The sequence below is a fragment of the Poromitra crassiceps genome, assembly GCF_964638095.1.
Source record: "Poromitra crassiceps genome assembly, chromosome: 12".
Lineage (NCBI taxonomy): Eukaryota > Metazoa > Chordata > Actinopteri > Beryciformes > Melamphaidae > Poromitra > Poromitra crassiceps.
Genome location: NC_139632.1, coordinates 16,082,819 through 16,103,244, shown reverse-complemented (window position 1 = coordinate 16,103,244; position 20,426 = coordinate 16,082,819). Strand labels below are relative to the sequence as shown.

General features: G+C 48.3%; 1 protein-coding gene across 1 annotated transcript; it reads left to right on the top strand.

Moving 5' to 3' along the window:
• The first annotated feature begins 5,238 nt into the window (after window positions 1-5,238).
• enc3 (ectodermal-neural cortex 3) lies at window positions 5,239-20,166 on the top strand. Its single transcript, XM_083647001.1, has 4 exons — window positions 5,239-5,481; window positions 7,553-8,587; window positions 8,717-9,494; window positions 18,562-20,166. The coding sequence occupies exons 2-3, from the start codon at window positions 7,565-7,567 to the stop codon at window positions 9,461-9,463; spliced, it is 1,770 nt and encodes a 589-aa protein (XP_083503127.1). The 5' UTR covers window positions 5,239-5,481; window positions 7,553-7,564; the 3' UTR covers window positions 9,464-9,494; window positions 18,562-20,166.
• The last annotated feature ends 260 nt before the right edge of the window (window positions 20,167-20,426 follow it).

Here is a 20,426-nt window from a genome sequence, read left to right as displayed (position 1 = left end):
AGAGATAGAGAATGAAAAATAAATGCTAAACCTGCTCATCATAATCAAACTGCTTCAATTAGCACATACTGTAGGTCCTGGATACAACGAGAGAGAAAAGTAGACCCACCCAGCCTTTATTAAAAGCCTTCAGCACATTGGTAGTGTGTCTCTCTCCTCCTCCTCCTCCTCACTGATGCACTGTTCTTTTGGTTTGATGTCGTTTGTGTCATTTGTAGTTTTTAGTTTTAGTTAATACATATTGTTTAAACTTTGCTGATTAATTTTGAACACACTACAGTAGAATTTAGCAAATAGATCTCTTTTCTGTACAGTATGCATGTGGTTCGGTGATGGAACCTGACTGACTGCTGTGAGAGGAAGCTTGTATATAACGAATAGAATAGAAACAGAAAGATATGCTGCTCTAGGGAACATTACACACTGGGTTCAGACAGAGCAGTTCCAACACTGCAATGGGGGGGAAAAATCCACTTTGCATGATATAGTCAGAAGAGAAAAAATACTATGTGAAATATGTATGTGAAACAATAGAATGGACATATATTGTTCAAACCTATTGAAAGACCACAGATCTACTTGAAAGATCAAGAAGAAACAAACAGGGGTGTTTTCATATTTGGGCTTCCAGACTTTTTCCAACAATAGAGGCTCTGGGGCCTTTTGTGTGTGTGTGTGTGTGTGTGTGTGTGTGTGTGTGTGTGTGTGTGTGTGTGTGTGTGTGTGTGTGTGTGTGTGTGTGTGTGTGTGTGTGTGTGTGTGTGTGTGTGTGTGTGTGTGTGTGTGTGTGTGTGTGTGTGTGTGTGTGGTGGGTAAGGGGGGGGGGTGTCAACCACGCCATCCCAACAGTGACTGACTGGGGGAGACTGACTGCCCACCCAACCATTGATCTTCAAAGCAGCGTGGGACCCAGGTTCACCATCTCATCAACACCACAAGCACCCTATACCAGCTGGCCAGGGTCATCAACACCACAAGCACCCTATACCAGCTGGTCAGGGTCATCAACACCACAAGCACCCTATACCAGCTGGCCAGGCTCATCAACACCACAAGCACCCTATACCAGCTGGCCAGGCTCATCAACACCACAAGCACCCTATACCAGCTGGCCAGGCTCATCAACACCACAAGCATCCTATACCAGCTGGCCAGGGTCATCAACACCACAAGCACCCTATACCAGCTGGCCAGGCTCATCAACACCACAAGCACCCTATACCAGCTGGCCAGGCTCATCAACACCACAAGCACCCTATACCAGCTGGCCAGGCTCATCAACACCACAAGCACCTTATACCAGCTGGCTAGGGTCATCAACACCACAAGCACCCTATACCAGCTGGCCAGGGTCATCAACACCACAAGCACCCTATACCAGCTGGCCAGGCTCATCAACACCACAAGCACCCTATACCAGCTGGCTAGGGTCATCAACACCACAAGCACCCTATACCAGCTGGTCAGGGTCATCAACACCACAAGCACCCTATACCAGCTGGCCAGGCTCATCAACACCACAAGCACCCTATACCAGCTGGCCAGGCTCATCAACACCACAAGCACCCTATACCAGCTGGCTAGGGTCATCAACACCACAAGCACCCTATACCAGCTGGCCAGGGTCATCAACACCACAAGCACCCTATACCAGCTGGCCAGGGTCATCAACACCACAAGCACCCTATACCAGCTGGCCAGGGTCATCAACGCCACAAGCACCCTATACCAGCTGGCCAGGGTCATCAACACCACAAGCACCCTATACCAGCTGGCCAGGCTCATCAACACCACAAGCACCCTATACCAGCTGGCTAGGGTCATCAACACCACAAGCACCCTATACCAGCTGGCCAGGGTCATCAACACCACAAGCACCCTATACCAGCTGGCCAGGCTCATCAACACCACAAGCACCCTATACCAGCTGGCTAGGGTCATCAACACCACAAGCACCCTATACCAGCTGGTCAGGGTCATCAACACCACAAGCACCCTATACCAGCTGGCCAGGCTCATCAACACCACAAGCACCCTATACCAGCTGGCCAGGCTCATCAACACCACAAGCACCCTATACCAGCTGGCTAGGGTCATCAACACCACAAGCACCCTATACCAGCTGGCCAGGGTCATCAACACCACAAGCACCCTATACCAGCTGGCCAGGGTCATCAACACCACAAGCACCCTATACCAGCTGGCCAGGGTCATCAACGCCACAAGCACCCTATACCAGCTGGCCAGGGTCATCAACACCACAAGCACCCTATACCAGCTGGCCAGGCTCATCAACACCACAAGCACCCTATACCAGCTACTGGCCAGGGTCATCAAGACCACAAGCACCCTATACCAGCTGGCCAGGCTCATCAACACCACAAGCACCCTATACCAGCTGGCCAGGCTCATCAACACCACAAGCACCCTATACCAGCTGGCCAGGGTCATCAACACCACAAGCACCCTATACCAGCTGGCCAGGCTCATCAAAACCACAAGCACCCTATACCAGCTGGCCAGGCTCATCAACACCACAAGCACCCTATACCAGCTGACCAGGCTCATCAAAACCACAAGCACCCTATACCAGCTGGCCAGGCTTATCAACACCACAAGCACCCTATACCAGCTGGCCAGGCTCATCAACACCACAAGCACCCTATACCAGCTGGCCAGGGTCATCAACACCACAAGCACCCTATACCAGCTGGCCAGGGTCATCAACACCACAAGCACCCTATACCAGCTGGCCAGCATCGACGCCACACGGCTCGGGTTTCCTCTCTCTCTCTCTCTCTCTCTCTCTCCATCTCTGTCCCTCTCTCTCTCTCCAGCTCTCTGTCTCTCTCTCGCCCTCTTACTGTCACTCAACAGCTGCTTTTGAAGATTAAATCCCACTGCTCTGTTTCTGCGCTGTCTGATCTCGTGTGTTTGGAGAGAAACAGAGACTCGTGGAGCCAGCCAGCTTTCCTTTTATCTATTATTTCCCCTTTGTTTCCTTACAAGAGATTTGCATTCTTGTTTTGCTCATATCTCCAGCTACCAAATGTCTGTCTTGTCTTACACGTACGAACGTCCCGAAGTAAACACCAAGTCAAATGTAACCTCACTGGTTGACACTCATAAACACACTCATGGGGCAGTTCGCCTTCTCACAGCCATTGTTGCCCGGCGCTTGTTGAAGCCTCATGTAGCTCTATGAGCCAAATGCTTTCATACACACAAGTGTGCCAAAGGGAGATTAAGAATTTAAGAAGATTAGTTTAATGAACTCATGATCGTAATCTAGGGTTAATTCATTTTGCTGCACTTTAACCCCCCCCCCCCCCCCCCTCCTCCTCCTCCTCCCACATTCATCCCCTTGGCTTGAGGCCAAACTAGTCTGTGGACATATGTGCATGTTTGTGTGTGTTTGTGTGAGTGCATTGTATAACTGGTCATTAATTACTCTTAGGCAGGCACGCCATCCATCAGACCCCCCGCCATTCTTCCTCAGCGCTCCCGGCATTGCAACAAGACGCTCAAAGGGTGTCAGTTTAGACGACAGTAACCGTCACTGCATTGTTGGCTGTCGGCCTACTGTACCACGTATTCATGCGCTCATGGCAGGTGGTCGTCTCGGCGAGGTCATCCCGTCTGAAACAGAAGGAGGGGGTCCCTCAGAGGGGTCGTCCTCATGTCTGGGCCTCCGCACCAAAACAATGCAGAGTTATAATGACTGTCTATTTATATATGCAGACAACAACGAATGGCCTCACAGCTCATTTTAGTTTGGTGTGTTCTTATTTACCCGTACACCCAGGCAAGTTGACTGCTGCGAAATCGTTCTCATTTACAGTAACTGTCTGGGAGTGACTGAGCCAACAACAATGCAGTGGTGAGAGTGGTTTATGGAATGGGTAAGAAGGAATATGGCACATCCCAATCAAAATCATACACTGTTAAAGGGTTCCATATTATTCTGTTTTCATGGGTTTGCTTTCAAATACAGATGTTCCTCATGATGTTTTGCAAATTGAATTGAATTGAATAAAAATTGTATTTAATGGATGGATTTGAAGTCGCCATTGTCACAATACTGGACCCTGATTGGCCGACAGTACCAGCTCTTACAATTCAAATGAGGCCAACTGATGATGGAGGTTATGGATTCAAATGCTGTAAGCTTTAATTATTAAGGAGCAGGTCATGGCCAAGTCCAGGTCTGATGTGTCAACTGGAGTCAGACTAAAATTGCCTGTTTAATGTGACCTATGCGAGAAGCCCACCAAGCCCAAATTCTGATTCTGATAGGCGGGTCCGAAGAGTGAGACATGCTTGATAACTGTAACCTCATGATTGCTCAAATCCTTTAGAAAATGCAAAGAATTCAGCTGCAGAAAATACCCCCCCTCCCCTCAGAGGGACTTTAACCTGCCATATGATCATTATAAGACTTTAAGTTTTGTGGAGCCCGCACACAGAGCTGATGCTGTGCCTGGTGCTGATTACTGAGTTCAAATGGCATTCATTGTTTTGTTTTTTGCTTGATTTTTTTTGCTTTTTGCTTGATCATGTCTACAGCTAGACTACATAAACACGGTCAGCTTCGGAGGAGACTGGAGCTGGTAGGGATCCGGTCTCTTGCTCACTTTGGCAGGGCAGCTGCTTGCCAACATGGGGGCTTGAACCATTGGGTTGGGTAGCAACAGAATACTTGTAGTTGTAACCTATAAACTTGTACTAATTGTTATAGCTACAAAATCATGTATTTGGATTACAGATACTTGTGAAATGTGAATAATTAGAGGATTAATTCTGGGATTATCTGAATGTGTAAAACTCAGTGCATTTAAATGGTGGCAAATGATCATATGCGGTCCACAGCATATTGCTTTTGTATGCAAAGCTGGGGGGGAAATCTTCACTTTTTCCAATCAATATTAATAACTAACCCTTAATTAACAGTTAACCAATGTGTCTGGTAATCGTTTACTAATTATGTTCATGTTAACCATGTATTAAGTTATACATTATTTAATGACCCTTATTGAAAAGTGTGTTACCAATATTGAACTCAGAAATGATGTGGTTATTTTGTTGCCGATGTTCAGAGCACTTCGTGGGACATGAGGAATATGAGCCCATTGGCCTGTGTGGCAGGCAGCAGAGTGGGAGGAGCCAGACTCAACACTACCACCACACTGCCTTTTCTCTTTCTCTGTGCAAAGCTTAGCTCGCTGCTCGTCTGCAGGCTGCTGCGTGTCTTCAGCTCCCAAACTTTTCCAAACGTTTTGTGCGTGAAATCTTCAACCGGGCCACCAAGACCAATGGGCCATCAACAGCCAAGCATTTTAGGACACGACATTGTTTTAAAATCGGTACGCAGTTTTGTATAAACTAAGCAACAGCGACAACAAAAAGAATCAACGGCTGAACAAGTTGCAGGATAGAGAGGCTCACCGGATCTACTTCGCTCCGAGAAGAGAGACGATTTAGGTAAGAGATTATTGCTAAGCTATCGATCACCCACAGATACGTGCTTGTTTGACGTTTCCCTGACTTCCGACCTAGTGTAATTACTTTGGTTACAGTTTGTAACATCCGATCCTTTGATGTTCTGCTCCAGCTGGCGATAGTAGCAACGTGCGTGTGTGTGTGGTGTGTGCGTGTGTGCGTGCGTGCGTGCGTGCGTGTGTGTGTGTGTGTGTGTGCGCGCTGCTCACTCTGGAGGAAAGTTGAGCACAGGCATGCTGAAGTGCTGACCGTGGGTTTACATTTACTGCTCAAAACCAATGTGATTTCACGCCGTGTTGGGTCAGATATCCCTCCACGGAAGTCCACGGCTCCTCTTTCTGTCGCATTGAATGGCATGAATTTATGAGTGGAACAGCGAAACTTTATTTGGTTGTTGTTGTTGTCATGTAAGTTATTGATTTAAACCTCAAGAAGAAACAATGTGCTATGCCATGCTTATTACAAAGTGGTAATTGTCAGAATGAGCTGTACTTTTTTATAATAATTAATTTGGTTATTTATTGTTATAAATGGAATAAAATATATATTTAGATAGTCCGCATAGAGTCTACAGAGTAGCTATTTGTAACATTGTTCAACAGCTTATTAGTTGGCATTCAACAATTCGACTCAACAGATTATCTATAGCCATAGTAGCTATAAGTAGGCCTAGGCTATATGTGACAATTCATGAACATACCTAGGCCTACATTCTTATAGTATGTAGTACATACTCTACACTAGGTGCAGGTGTGTGGAACGGGAAGAATCTGTTTGTTGAAGCTCAACTAATAAGCTGTTAAAATAACATCAACAGACAAAGTGAAACAGTTGAATTGTTGAACGTCAACTAATAAGCTGTTGAAATGTTACAAATCTCTAGAGTAGACTCTCTGTCGGCGGACTATCCAAATGAAGTGTTACCAAAATATCTCCTCACGTTCATGTTATCTAGTCAGCGGCAGGCAAGTGCATTTATATCCCAGGGTGTTATCTCAGTTTAGACAGTGTGGTTGCAAGCGTTTCTAAAAATCCACCATAAGATGATCACAAGAATGATCTTTTTTTCATCTGTCCTTACATAATGTTGTCCCCCCCAGAAGCTGTTCAGAGGTGTCAGATCTTATGGGGGCTTGAAAGCTTTGCCTTTGGCACCATCTTGTATGTGAGCCAGCGAGGCAACAGAACAGGCTGGCAGGAATTTACTGGCTCGCAACGTGTGACTCACAGGCCTGAAATGTTGATAGGGGTGGAAAGAAACGATGTAGGGCAACACACCCAGGTGCTCGCTCTCTCTCACTTGCTTGTCCTTGATTAGAACGCCACATTAAGAAGAGTCAGATGATCGTGCTCCTTTGTAGCCACCGGCGGCGAGGCCAGGAATCGATTTGGATATCTGGTTTTGTGGTGATAAAGCCCTTTGGCACACAGTGTGTACACTCCTTATCTGATCTCCTTTAATCTCCGCAAGTCTAAAGTCTATTTCCGAAGTCATCCATCCAGCATAATGATAAGTGATGACAAATGTGTCGTTGAATGGCTTTTTATTCCGCTTCTTCACCAGCTGTTTGTTAGCTGTGTCCGGCTTAATCATAAAGGAGGAGGGTGATTGCAGTAGCCGGCTCGTGTTCACATCAAAGGCAGGAGGGTGTGTGACACATTTTTACAACCGCTTCCTCTTGGAGTGATGTCAAAACCATAAACAATTGTAATAGACTGATATACTGTAACCCTCCACTGATAGTGTTGACGATGGCTCAGTGGTTAGCAGCACTGTTGCCTCACAGCAAGAACGTCCCGGGTTTGAATCCCCCGTCCATCCCAGGTCCTTTCTGTGTGGAGTTTGCATGTTCTCCCCGTGTTTGTGTGGAGTTTCTGCTGGGTGCTCCAGTTTCCTCCCACCATCAAAGACGTGTCTCATTGTTTAGGGGTAATACTCCTGAGTCACTCCAGGCTCTCCCTTGAGTGACTCAATTTTGTTGTACAGTTACAACTGTTCAATAACAATAAAGGCATTATTTTCTTCTTCTTCTCAATGTCCCTCCCTCTCCAGGTCCAGGTCAGGATGTCTGTCAGTAACCACGAAAACAGAAAGTCTCGGTCCAGTTCCGGCTCCATGAACATCCAGCTGTTCCACAAGACGTCCCACGCCGACAGCCTGTTGACCCAGCTGAACCTGCTGCGCAAACGGCGAGTCTTCACCGATGTCGTCCTGAAGGCCGGCAACCGGGTCTTCCCCTGCCACCGGGCCGTCCTGGCCTCCTGCAGCCGCTATTTCGAGGCCATGTTCGGCGGCGGGCTCAGGGAGAGCCGCGACACCGATGTCAACTTCCATGACTCGCTCCACCCGGAGGTGCTGGAGCTCTTGCTCGACTACGCCTACTCGGCGCGGGTCATCATCAACGAGGAAAACGCAGAGTCGCTCCTCGAAGCCGGCGACATGCTCCAGTTCCATGACATCAGGGACGCGGCGGCGGAGTTTCTCGAGAAGAACCTCCACCACTCCAACTGTCTGGGGATGATGCTGCTGTCGGACGCCCACCAGTGCCAGAGACTGTACGAGCTGTCGTGGAGAATGTGCCTGGCGAACTTTGCTACCCTCTACAGGACGGAGGACTTCCTCAGCCTGCCCCGAGACAAAGTCCAGGAGCTGATCTTCAGCGAGGAGCTGGAGGTGGAGGACGAGAGCCTGGTGTACGAGGCCGTCATCGACTGGGTCAAGGCCGACATGGAGCGGAGGCACAGCGAGCTGCCCGAGCTGCTGCGCTGCGTCCGCCTGGCGCTGCTCCCTGAGACCTACCTGCTGAAGAACGTCGCCTCGGAGGAGCTGGTGATGGGCCACAAGGTGGGCCGGGAGATCGTAGAGGACGCCGTGCGCTGCAAGATGAGGATCCTCCAGAACGACGGGATCGTAACGGGGTTCTGCGCCCGGCCCAGAAAGGTCAGCCAGGCCCTGCTGCTGCTGGGAGGACAGACGTTCATGTGCGATAAAGTCTACATGATCGACAACAAGACCAAGGAGATCACGCCCAAAACGGACATCCCCAGCCCCAGGAAAGAATGCAGCGCCTGTGCCATTGGTTGTAAGGTATGTATCTCATGTGCTTCTATTTGATTATGGTTGAGCGCGATGATGATTACATTTCATCACAATGTACACATGGAATGCATTGATAGAGGGTCTTAAAATATTTACAATAAGTTTGTCTCATTTCAGGTCTATGTAACCGGAGGGCGCGGCTCTGAAAACGGGGCCTCAAAAGATGTGTGGGTCTACGACACGCTACATGACGAGTGGTCCAAAGCTGCACCTATGTTGGTCGCCAGATTCGGACACGGGTCAGCAGAGCTCGACCACATACTGTACGTTGTGGGAGGACACACCTCTCTGGCGGGCTCCTTCCCCGCGTCTCCGTCTGTGTCTCTCAAACAGGTGGAACAGTACGACCCTCAGACCAACAAATGGACGCTGGTGGCTCCGCTCAGAGAAGGCGTGAGCAACGCCGCCGTGGTCGGCGCCAAGAACAAACTCTTTGCCTTCGGCGGCACCAGCGTCAACAGAGACAAATTCCCCAAGGTCCAGTGCTTCGACCCGTGCGAGAACCGCTGGACGGTGCCGGCCGCCTGCCCGCAGCTGTGGCGCTACACGGCCGCGGCGGTGGTCGGCAACCACGTGGTCGTGATCGGCGGCGACACGGAGTTCTCCGCCAGCTCTGCCTACCGCTTCAACAGCGAGACGTACCAGTGGTCCAAGTTTGGCGACGTGACGGCCAAACGGATCAGCTGCCACGCGGTGGCGTCGGGGAACAGACTGTATGTGGTCGGGGGTTACTTTGGCGCGCAGCGGTGCAAGACGCTGGACTGTTACGACCCGTCCACCGACTCCTGGGACAGTGTGACCAGTGTGCCCTACTCACTCATCCCCACCGCCTTCGTCAGCACATGGAAGTACCTCTCAGCTTAGAGAGATGTCCTCATGGAGGTTTCTATCTATGGTGAGTCATTTCATCTTCCTTAAACTGACATCAACTCTGTTCATCAATGATTTCTGGTGTTTATATCTCAGATAAATATGGGCGCAGACTTCAAAGAAAATATCAATCTTCATTTTAATGAGTTAAAAACATGTCACTTAGTTACTCGTCACTGAGCATGACCCAGGTGAATGTCAGCTACATCTGGTCAAGGCCAGTTTAAATCCCCTGGCTGTTGTCAGGGTTGCTAGTGGTTACAGTTACACATTATCTAGCTGCCGTGATGGCTGGGTGTTGGATAAACATGGTGGAGTCTTGGTTTAGAGAGCAGGAGGAATGTCAGCGGGGCTGCTAATTACAGACCGAGGGCTGCAGCAGCAGACCTCTGTCACTGACAGAGAGGAGAGGAGAGGGGAGAGGAGAGCAGAGGAGGAGAGGAGAGGAGAGGAGAGGAGAGGAGAGGAGAGGAGAGGAGAGGAGAGGAGAGGAGAGGAGAGGAGAGGAGAGGAGGAGAGGAGAGCAGAGGAGAGGAGAGGGGAGGGGAGGAGAGGGGAGGGGAGGGGAGGGGAGGAGAGGAGAGGAGAGGAGGGGAGGAGAGGAGAGGAGAGGAGAGGAGAGGAGAGGAGAGGAGAGGAGAGGCAGGGCTCAGGTCTGTGCTTGTAGGGCCAGGCAGGCAAGTGGGCAGGGTGCTGCAGGGCCGGCCCTGGGTGCGAACTGACTGGCTACGATGAGTCAGTACTGAGAAATGTATCCTTCTGTAGCAAGATAAGAGGTGATGGAACACACGCCATTTACTGTAACATACAGTAGGATTTTCAAACTTTAAAGGAGGGCCAGAACAAACAAACAAAGTGGACCACCTGTTGCAGATCGTTTTTTATCATTATCATCACATAAAGACACAATCAAAGGTACTTACTTACACTACTAAATAGATTTCCTCAAGAGATCTTACTTGATACATAGATCTCATTTTCACCCAAAATGCCAGTTATTATGCCTAGGGATGGGTATCGTTTGGATTTTAACGATTCTGATTCCGATTCTTTGAGGGGCGGTGTCAACTGGGGGATGAGAATATTTTGTTTATTTTAAAAACCATTACAGTCATAAATTAATTCAGTCATGATATTATCATAACATTTCTCGTCGTTCGACAAATTTTAAATGTACACTTTATGTGGCGCTCCGTGTTTTCTGGATTGACAATTCCATATCTTCTGTGCTAATCAGAGCAGTCAAGTCAGCTCATTAATCACAGCAGGAATTCAGGACAGGAGGGAGGAATGAGGGAAGGATCCATTTCAAGGCTCTGATGATGACTGACTGAAACACAGCATATCAGTGAAGAATCGCTCGGCCTGAGGGAGAACCTGCCTGAAGAAACGACAGGTGGCTGGTTTCACAGATTCATGTCTTTCGCTCCGATAAGAGATGATGCATTTCTCCTGAGGTGTACTAGTAGCTTTCACACAGGGCGCAGAAGGAGGTGGAGGGGCGGTTGGTGGGTGGAATGAGGAAAGGATATACTGTAGGTGATATTTTGCAGGTTGTTTTGACGTGTCCTGTACCCTATGGTGGTAGAGCTGGTTTAGGTTTCATGTCTCCAGGCCTGTCCTGTGCTCTCGCTTGGGCTCTGAGGCAATCGATGGAAAACAGTTATTTGGCACACTTGTTACTAGGGCTGCAACTAACGATTATTTTCATTGTCGATTTTTAATCTGTCGATTATTTTCTCGATTATTCGATTAGTTGTTTGGTCTATAAAAAGGTCAGAAAATGTATTGGTTTTTTTTTTGTATGTTGTATGTTATGTATAAGAAAGTGGCGAAAAATGTCGATCAGTGTTTCGCAAAGCCCAAGATGATGTCTTGTTTTGTCCATGACCTCAAGATATTCAGTTTACTGTCATAGAGGAGTAAAAACACTAGAGAATATTCACATTTAAGAAGCTGGAATCAGAGAATGTGGACTTTTATTTTTTTAATTACTGAAACATCTTGTGTTTTTGGTTTTCATCTTAATTAGAGTATAATGACGTATTTTAAAGTCAAAACAGCCTGCCAAAGCAAACCAAGAAGGAGCATCTGAATAGATTCCCTGTGCCTTCATAAAGCACAATCTGTCCTCATGTTTGCTTTGGTGCTGTGCTCCAGGTGGACTGGTGCTTTGGTGCTGTGCTCCAGGTGGACTGGTTGAAAGTGCAGCCTCTGTAGCTCCAGTCAGTCAGCTAAGAAAACAAACACCAACACACACACTGAATGCAGACTGGAGGAAAGGGGAACTGCTTTAAACACGGTTGGTCTGAGATCGACATGAATGTGAACCGTGCTGCTCCTAACCTCTCTGGAATGGAGGTCATATGAACTAATGACATTTTTGGATGATTGAAAAGCAGTAAATAGCAGGTTCATTAGCCTAATGATCCAAATAGGAAATATCCATGGGGGGCCCAGGTATTCCACACAGTGCCCCTTCAGCAGTTGAAATTCCAGTTCAACGTCTTGTCATGTACTTTATCAAGAAAGAAATTCCAACCATTTTACAGATATAATAGTAGGAAATCAGTTCATATTTTGTTATTCATGCTGGTCAGTTTGGTAGATTGGTCAGTTCGTATGACTGAGGTTTGAATAAATCGCTCCCCGCTACACTTAGACCAGCTGTTTTTCTTTGTGTCGGAGGAGAAGAGGAAAGTCATTTTGCTGCTTTGTGCGCTGCCAAGAGAGTGAAAGTGAAGCTGGGCGAGCGGACGTCACGCGAGTGAGAAGCACCAAGTTTATGAAGGTCTTGTGTCCGCAGTAAACAGCTGGATGTGATGGAACTGACAGACAGGTTAGCAGCACGCCACTACCGACACGGACCGCTGCCTTCATGCTAGGCTCGTTTTTTTGGGGGTCCGGGACAGAGACAGACAGACCGCTGCCTTCATGCTAGGCTCGTTTTTTTGGGGGTCCGGGACGGAGACAGACAGACCGCTGCCTTCATGCTAGGCTCGTTTTTTTGGGGTCCGGGACGGAGACAGACAGACTGGCTATGAAAGATCAAGGCACCAAGATCCTTATGAGCTCTCGCAGTTACGGCAGTTGCCATCTTGCTGACTCTCTTTATGTTTAATTACAGCTGAGATGGAAAAAGCTGGGATTTCCACAAGCCTTGCTTGTTAAGCAGGCATCTGGCCCTGACGCCACGGTACCATGACGCTTGTCTCTCCCTCACCCGTGACAAGGGGGCTTGAGAGGAGAGCCGTGGCAAAGAAAAAAGGAGGGGATAAGGAGGGAATTCCGGGAAAGATAGAGCGAGGCCCACAGAGAGAGAGAGAGAGAGAGACGCACGCACACATGCACACAGATGGAGAGGAGGAGATGAAGTGGTGAGCGAGTAAGACCGGGAGAAGCTAGGCTATATTTTACGCCGTTTGGCAGCCGCGACTAACGCCTGCCTAAAAATACACTTTGCTCCTGAGGCTGTCAACTTTCAACTGGGGTCAGTCAGAGAGAGAAGTGTGTGTGTGTGTGTGTGTGTGTGTGTGTGTGATTGTGTGATTGTGTGTGTGTGTTCCTTTCATGTTTACGAGGCCGAAAACCGCCAGAGTCAGTCAGCTGCTTTAGCATTCACTAGTGTTGTTGTGAGTTTTTACGCAGTTGTGAAACCACTCTTGTTTTCCACTCATACTACTGCACACTCTCTCTCTCTCCCCCTCCCTCCCTCTCTCTCTCTCTCTCTCTCTCTCACACACACACACACACACACACACACACTCTGTCTCTCTCTCTCTCTCTCTCTCTCACACACACACACACACACACACACACACACACACACACACACACAGGCGTCGCATTGCTGGCATTGCCCGTCCTTTAAAAAGCCAGCCATCCTTACTCTAATTTGGGCGGAATGAAGGTGTGGCCTGGATCCCCATTAGTGAAGATTTGTTAATGCTGCCGTGCGGTCGAGGCGTTTTCGTTGTCCTGGCAGTTCCTCGGTTGGCCTGTGGGGGAATTACCGTCCTTTTCTGCTCTCTTTGTCACACCACCTCGCCTCTAGCACTCTGCAGTCCCCCCAGATGTGACTAACCACAGACTCCAGGCCAGAACCCACTGTTTGGGGCATGGAAAAGTAGTTGCAAATGTGAAAAATGCTAACGTTTTATGGTTTGTTTTGCTATGGTCCAGATGGGTGAAATAAATTACTGTTTTTTTAAGGATTCTCCAATAAGACTAAATATGTAAACCTCTAAAAATAACCGATGACAACAGCTTTGCTTGGCCCTTTTCTGCCTGTAGGCTCCTTCCTTGCAGTTGCGATCTAGTGTTTCAGTCCTTGGAGTGTTTATTAATGTGTGTTTTGGAGATGGTGGGTAGGATAGCAGCAGGGTATAATCTGGTGCTGGGGGGGGGTGGGGGGCGGGGGGAGGCGAGCCTCCAGCTCAGTTGTTGGTACCAGACTTCAGGCAGACGGGCTGTAACTGGAGATCCCTGGACAGAGTTCAGCACGGCCTCCATCTCCTTTCAACCACTGAACTAGAACGGCCCTAGAAATGACCGTTAACTGTTATCCCCCGATCGACTTTATAGCCTTTCTTCTCTCAGCACCCCCTCCCTTCTCATCACCCCTGGCAAAAAAAATCACAGACAAGACTTTTTAACGGTTTCCAATGAAGCCCTTATGAGGTGGGCACGCCTCTGTGTGATCGGGTACACCTGGATAGGCCATGGGTCATGAGGGGGGGTTGGGGGGTGCTGGGGGCCGGGCTCCCCGCGTCCCCAGACAGCTGCTGTCAAATGGAAAGGTCAGAGTGGGATCAGGGAGGAGGAGAGCGGAGGCCCCACACACTCAATACTAATGTTTTATTAATGCCTCACTGTGAGGGCCACCACCAACACCAGCTGAATGAGCCTTTTACTGTGGCATCTGTGTACAACAACCATCTCCCTTCGCTCCGTCCCCCCCCCCCCCTTCTCCTAGCCCACACCCACCCACCCACCCACACACACACACACACACACACACACACACACACACACACACACACACAAAGATTTAGCACGTGTAGTATATACACACACACGCACGCGCACACACACACACACTCCGTCTCCGGTCCCCCAAGTAATCAATCTGCCACATTACGGCCCTGGGCACGGCTGCCTAAATTAGCATAAAGCTAATGGACTTTTTATTGGTCTTTTCTCTCCATGCTGAGAGTTACAAAAACGCAAAAGGGAGAAATATGCTTAAAATGGCAGAATAATCGCCCGGACTAATTTGATTAGCTGCTTAAAAAGAGACGAGCTGTCATACAGTTACTGGGGCCTTTTCAGACAGCCAGCTGGGTCTGTCCGCTTGGTAATTAATCTGAATTACGTAATATTTACCCCTCTGAAGTGATACTGGAGTGGCGGGTCCTCAGTCACAGAGGCACTCTTTGTTCCACTACTAGTGGCAATCCAACACTGGAGAATAATGTTTTTCTAGGATCTGTCAGCTGCCACCGAGGGTAAGACTGAGACACAGCTCATTATAGCTCTGCCAGGCTGCTGCCCCAGCCTAGACTCTAGACTAACCTAATGTAAACTCATGAGATCAATTAACAGGAGATGTGACTGTGATTTATACGCGGGTCGATACTGTGTAATTCTAGATGGTCATTAGTAAACAGCGCAGGCTAGGTTGGGCACAAGGGACAGATAACGAAAGGGGACTCAGCCTTGGTGTGGTGCGTTGTGGGTAATTGGGTTTGTGGGAGGGGCTGATGAGCAGATGCAGGTGTGACCCAGCTCAAAGAAATGGGGATGAATGTCGTGATGCAGGTGTCATTGATTTGATTTATGTGACCTCGCCCCAAAGTGTGTGTGTGTGTGTGTGTGTGTGTGTGTGTGTGTGCGCGTGTGTGCACTGTGATGGTGGCTAAGCTATGTTTTGGATTGTAGTGGGCTAGAGGCACCTTCAATCATTATACAAAAGCATAATATTTTGGTAATCATTTTCGTTCGGTCCAATATGATTGCAGAACTCAATCTGGCATTGGTACCATCATGTGTAGGATGGGGAAACCGACAGACCCGACTAGTCAAGTTAAACCTCCCGTATGCCAGTTCCAATCCTTTCAAATGGGCCCAGTCCATCTGTTTGGCCGGCTGAAGGACACAATGGTTCTTGTAGTGGACCAGGTCGACCAGCCCTACAGACCGACACGGGGCATCTGGGTACCTTTGGGTTAAAGCTACCTTATTAACACTGCCACCTGTTCCTCTCTCTGTCTGAACCTATTCGTTCATTCAAACCACTTCACAGCCTGCTGTCAGCAGACAAGAGCCAAATATGCAAAAGCCTATATTTGCTTAATTTGGATTTGATTCAGGCTCTAAAAAAGGTTTGAATAGGGATGAGTGTGTATCTCGTTTGCATGTATTTTCCTGTTTGTTTTCTGTGGCTAGCTTGGCTTCTGTGTGTATCTACAGTGAACGTGTTGTGAGATGTGGGTGAGAGGTGAACAGTGTTACTGATCCAGCTCAGTGTTCTCTGCTCTGTACAATTCACCTTGGACATGACAGGTAATCACGAGACAGACGGGCTGGAGCTGCTTCCTGGTGACACTGGGGCCCTTGTTGTTGTGTAACGGCTGACGGAGCCGGAGCTTGATAGTGTCAGGCGGGGGGGAGATGTTGTTGGACGGTTGTCCTGGCGATGACTGACAGGTGACTTTGTGTGTGCATGCGTATCTCTGTGCAATACAATCCACTGGAAGGTTTTTGTTCCCCTTTAGACAGTTTATGTCGGAGAGATTCAATGATGCACAAAACACACACAAAGGACACAATCAACTATGCTCTATTTCCAGCCAGGCCTTTTTGATCCATATCGTGTACCGTACACTCGTATACACATGTGACTTCTTCTCATTGTTGTCCTCGAGGTGAGGCCATGCAGGTGGTTCACGCATCGTTTAGGCACCGGTATCGTTTTTTTAAAGTATCGTTTTCGCACCGGTAGTGGAAAAATACAAAAACAATACCCATACTACCCTACTCCCACACTGCAATGGGGAGACGGACGACTCTATAAAGCTGCGTGATTTTGTGGTAGTTGGAGCAGAGCAGAGAGAGTGGTGGCGTGTTGAAGATGCAGCAGGCGTGTTCTGCTCTTCTTCATCATCTGCACTTGAGCGAGATGAAACCAGCAGCAGAACTGAAGAGGAGCAGCCAACCACACAGAGCATGGAAGCTTCCATCAGGCTGGCTGCTGCACGTGACGCGCCGCCTGCTGCTACTGCTGCTTCACTTGGGCTTTGATCAGGAAGCCGAGGCTCAGGTTGTCTTGCAGTAAATGCACTCGACCATAGATGGTTGGTTTCTGCCGTGAGGCCATGCTGCGTCCAATGGGGAAAATGAACCTGTTTATTTGCATTGTTCATCCCCCCTTTATTTTCATGCACAAATATCTTGCATAGCAATCTGGCGTCCTGCAAGATAGTTTGCATAGCCGCACATGCCTGACATATTAATACAGCATTCTTCCAGTTTAAATTTCCTTGCAGAATGTTGTTTTTCCTGCTGCTGCCTGATCTGAAGCTCCCTGCCTCCCTTGCTGCACATTGTAAGCGGGTGTAGTAGTGCACTGCTCGAGCCCAGTCCTGCTGTTGAGCTTCAGGCGGTGTGTTCCTAACAGTGCTGGATGCTTATGGATCAGAGGAGGCTTCTGTAGTATCAGCCTGCCTTGGCAGCCATGGTAATGAGAACTCATTAGACTATCCAAACAAGCCCCCAGCAGAAACTGCCTGTAACGGTCGCCTCTGTGTGTCTGCTTTAGTGCAGAGAGCGCACACACACGCGCGAGCGCACACACGCGCGCGCACACACACACACACACACACACACACACACACACACACACACACACACACACACACACACACACACACACACACACACACACACACACACACACACACAGCATCCTTCATCCATTCTTTTCTATCCTTTTTTTTCCGGATTTCCTCCCATTTCCCCCCAATTGTACTTGGCCAATTCTCCCTGCCAAGCCGTCCCGGCCGTGGCTCCACCCCCTCTGCCGATCTGGGGAGAGCCATAGACTAGCGCATGCTCCCTCTGATACATGTGTAGTGAGGAGCTTCACCGGCAGGACGTAGCGTGTGGGAGGATCTCCCCAGTTCCCCTCCCCTCTGAACTCCTTAAACGACCAGAGGAGGCACTAGTGCAGCGATCAGGACACATCCCCTTAATCTGTCTTCCCACCCGCAGACTTGGCCAATTGTGCCTGTATGGACGCCCATCCTTCATCCGTCCTTGCAGAATTGAGTTATCATCAAAAATATGCAGATCAGGAAAAAAAAACATCATGTCCCCATTTCTCTCCTACCCGCCCAAAACGAAAGCCATTTGGCACATTCCATGGTAACAGCAGGGGAGGGAACTTAGATGCTAAAGTATCTGTTTGAGGTCACAGAGAGACAGCGATGAGAGACTCCAGCTCTGGAGACGAAAGAATTCACCGCCATGTTTTTTAAACGAAACTGCTGCTCAACAACACATGCAGGAACGCCACGGTTCAGATGATGAGATGGGCGGTAGAGCCTTGTACTGCCATCTACTATTAAAGAGTGAGTGGGGGGGTTTGGCAGTACCTCTGTTTGCATCTGCCCCTCTGTCCCTCCTCAAACTGTGGAGAGCCAGAGAAGCTTATTTTTACAGCACGGGGGATTCTCCGCCGCCACCCGCACATATTTATTTCTCAGTGACATAAACGGCTCGAGCAGCATAATCCTGCATGCCAGGGGGACTTTGGTTCAATGATGCCCCGTCCCGACGCATTACTAACGCTATGCGGGTAAGCCTGATGGTAATATGGCATGGTGATAAGCTGATCTGTAGCCTGGAGGAACCTGAAGCTCCTGCATTCCTCCTCTCCGTTCCCCGAGAATGTCCAGGCTGCCCTCCGGTCATGTGGTCGCCTTTCACAGGGCGGTGAAGGATCCTCAAACAGCAGCTCCTCCGAGTTCCTCAGATGCCTTCAGATGACTAACTCTTCCCTCCTGTCTCTCCCTCTCTCTCTCTCTTCCCAGATCAGCGCTGGTGTCTGGAATGCAGGCGTGTGTCTCCCGTCGGTGGCTGTGGAATGCCAGAGTGGGTTGGTGTGTGTTCCCCGCCGCGGGTCCATCCAGCCTCAATCGCATCTCTTCACACAGCGGAGGACCAAAACGCCTGGTCCAGGGAGACGGAGGCCCAGAGACCAGAGTCCTGTTCCCCACCTGATCGCTCCACAAGGGGCTCTTGTGTAACTTTCTCACGCTGCCCCCTAGTTGCCATGTACGCTGCAGCGACTTCACAGCCGCCTCTATAGAACACTCTTAACACTCGCAGCCCAGAAACGCACATATAGATGTGTGCTCTCTGGGCTTTAGGAATGCCTTGAGACTGTCTCTGCATTCAAAACAGGAAGTGGCTGCCTGGACACCTTCTCTCTTTCTGCTCCCCGGGACTAATACGCTGTGGAGAAGCACTGACTGTACGCTCAACTGACTCTCTCACCCACCAACATCTGTATCATCTTAGTCATTGTGAGTTTAAAGAGTCTTTAGCTTCTGTAAGGACTTCTAACTGTACATTGTTGCGGTTCGCGCTCCTCTCCTGAACACCGGGGGGCGCTGTGCTGTTAACTCAGGTGTAATTTATTTGGACTGCTGATAGACTGAATTAGGCCTTTGCAATGCCTGGAATAGGAATGCGAGGGAGGACGTTTTGGGAAGTGTACGATTTTGTACACAGAAGCAATCTTCCTCTGTGTATTTTTAGACGTTGGACTCCGGCTTCCCTCAATTTTGGTCAACTAAATGTGTATCTTCTTCCTCAACTTAAAACACACACTCGGCACAGAGAACGTGACCAATGACGATTGAAGAAGAGACATTTCTGTTTCAAGCCGTGATATGAAATGATGCGGTTGCGAATCATGTCGTCTTTATGTGTTTTTGTGTCTCAGGGTTATGTATATTTTCTGTTCTGTATAGATGGACATTGGCCGGTATTTGTTGAAAGAAACTGAATCGCTTGTCTTTTCTGTTCCCAAAGCTCATCTGCCTACAATGTTTTGTGAATGTAACATTTGAAATGTAATGAAATTTAACAGACATTTTAGATGTTTTAGGTTAGGATACCTGCACCATTTTAAGATGACACCAGTGATCCAATCTAAAATATGTATTTTTTTTGCCAAAACCTGAGTCACCCATGTTAGTATTATTCTGGATGTAAATGATATGAGTGCCCAAGCTAGTTAAATACACTAGATTATCTCTCTCACTGTATTGAGTCTTTAATAGAAGCCTTCTGTGTGTATATTTTGTATATTTGCTTTGTAATTAATTTGTAGAAGCCTTTGATTTGCACAATTTGTACAAAGAAATATCTTATTGGTCTTAATTTTGTATCATTGTCTCAGCCCAGCTTGGGTAGTGTGAATAATCAAAGCATTTTTGTAGCAAGTAATTGAGTTATTTCTCCTTCCACAGTCACCATTTGCTCAGTGTGCATAGATTCAGACAAGTCTGCAGTTTTCAGTATATCAAAGCAAGGTCTGATATATTAAGCTATTAATGAAATGCCACCTGTTACTTCATGTCAAAATATCTTATCCATATTCTACGAGTCATAACTTGTCAATAAATGTCATCTGGTTGGAAAAAAGTTTTACGTTTGTCCTCTGATTTCCAGGGAATGACTGGAATTCGGCAGCTGTGCCACTAAAACAGCTTTGGCAGCCATGTAATCACACAGGTACTCTTAACGTGCCTGGAATATTTTCCAAACACATTTCATGCTTAGGAGTGGTTATGGTATTTACCGGCAACACCCGTGTGCTTCCTCCTGTCTGTCTGCGCAAAGTCAAAGGAACAGTTCATAATCCCTTTATAATAATGCCCCGTTTGTG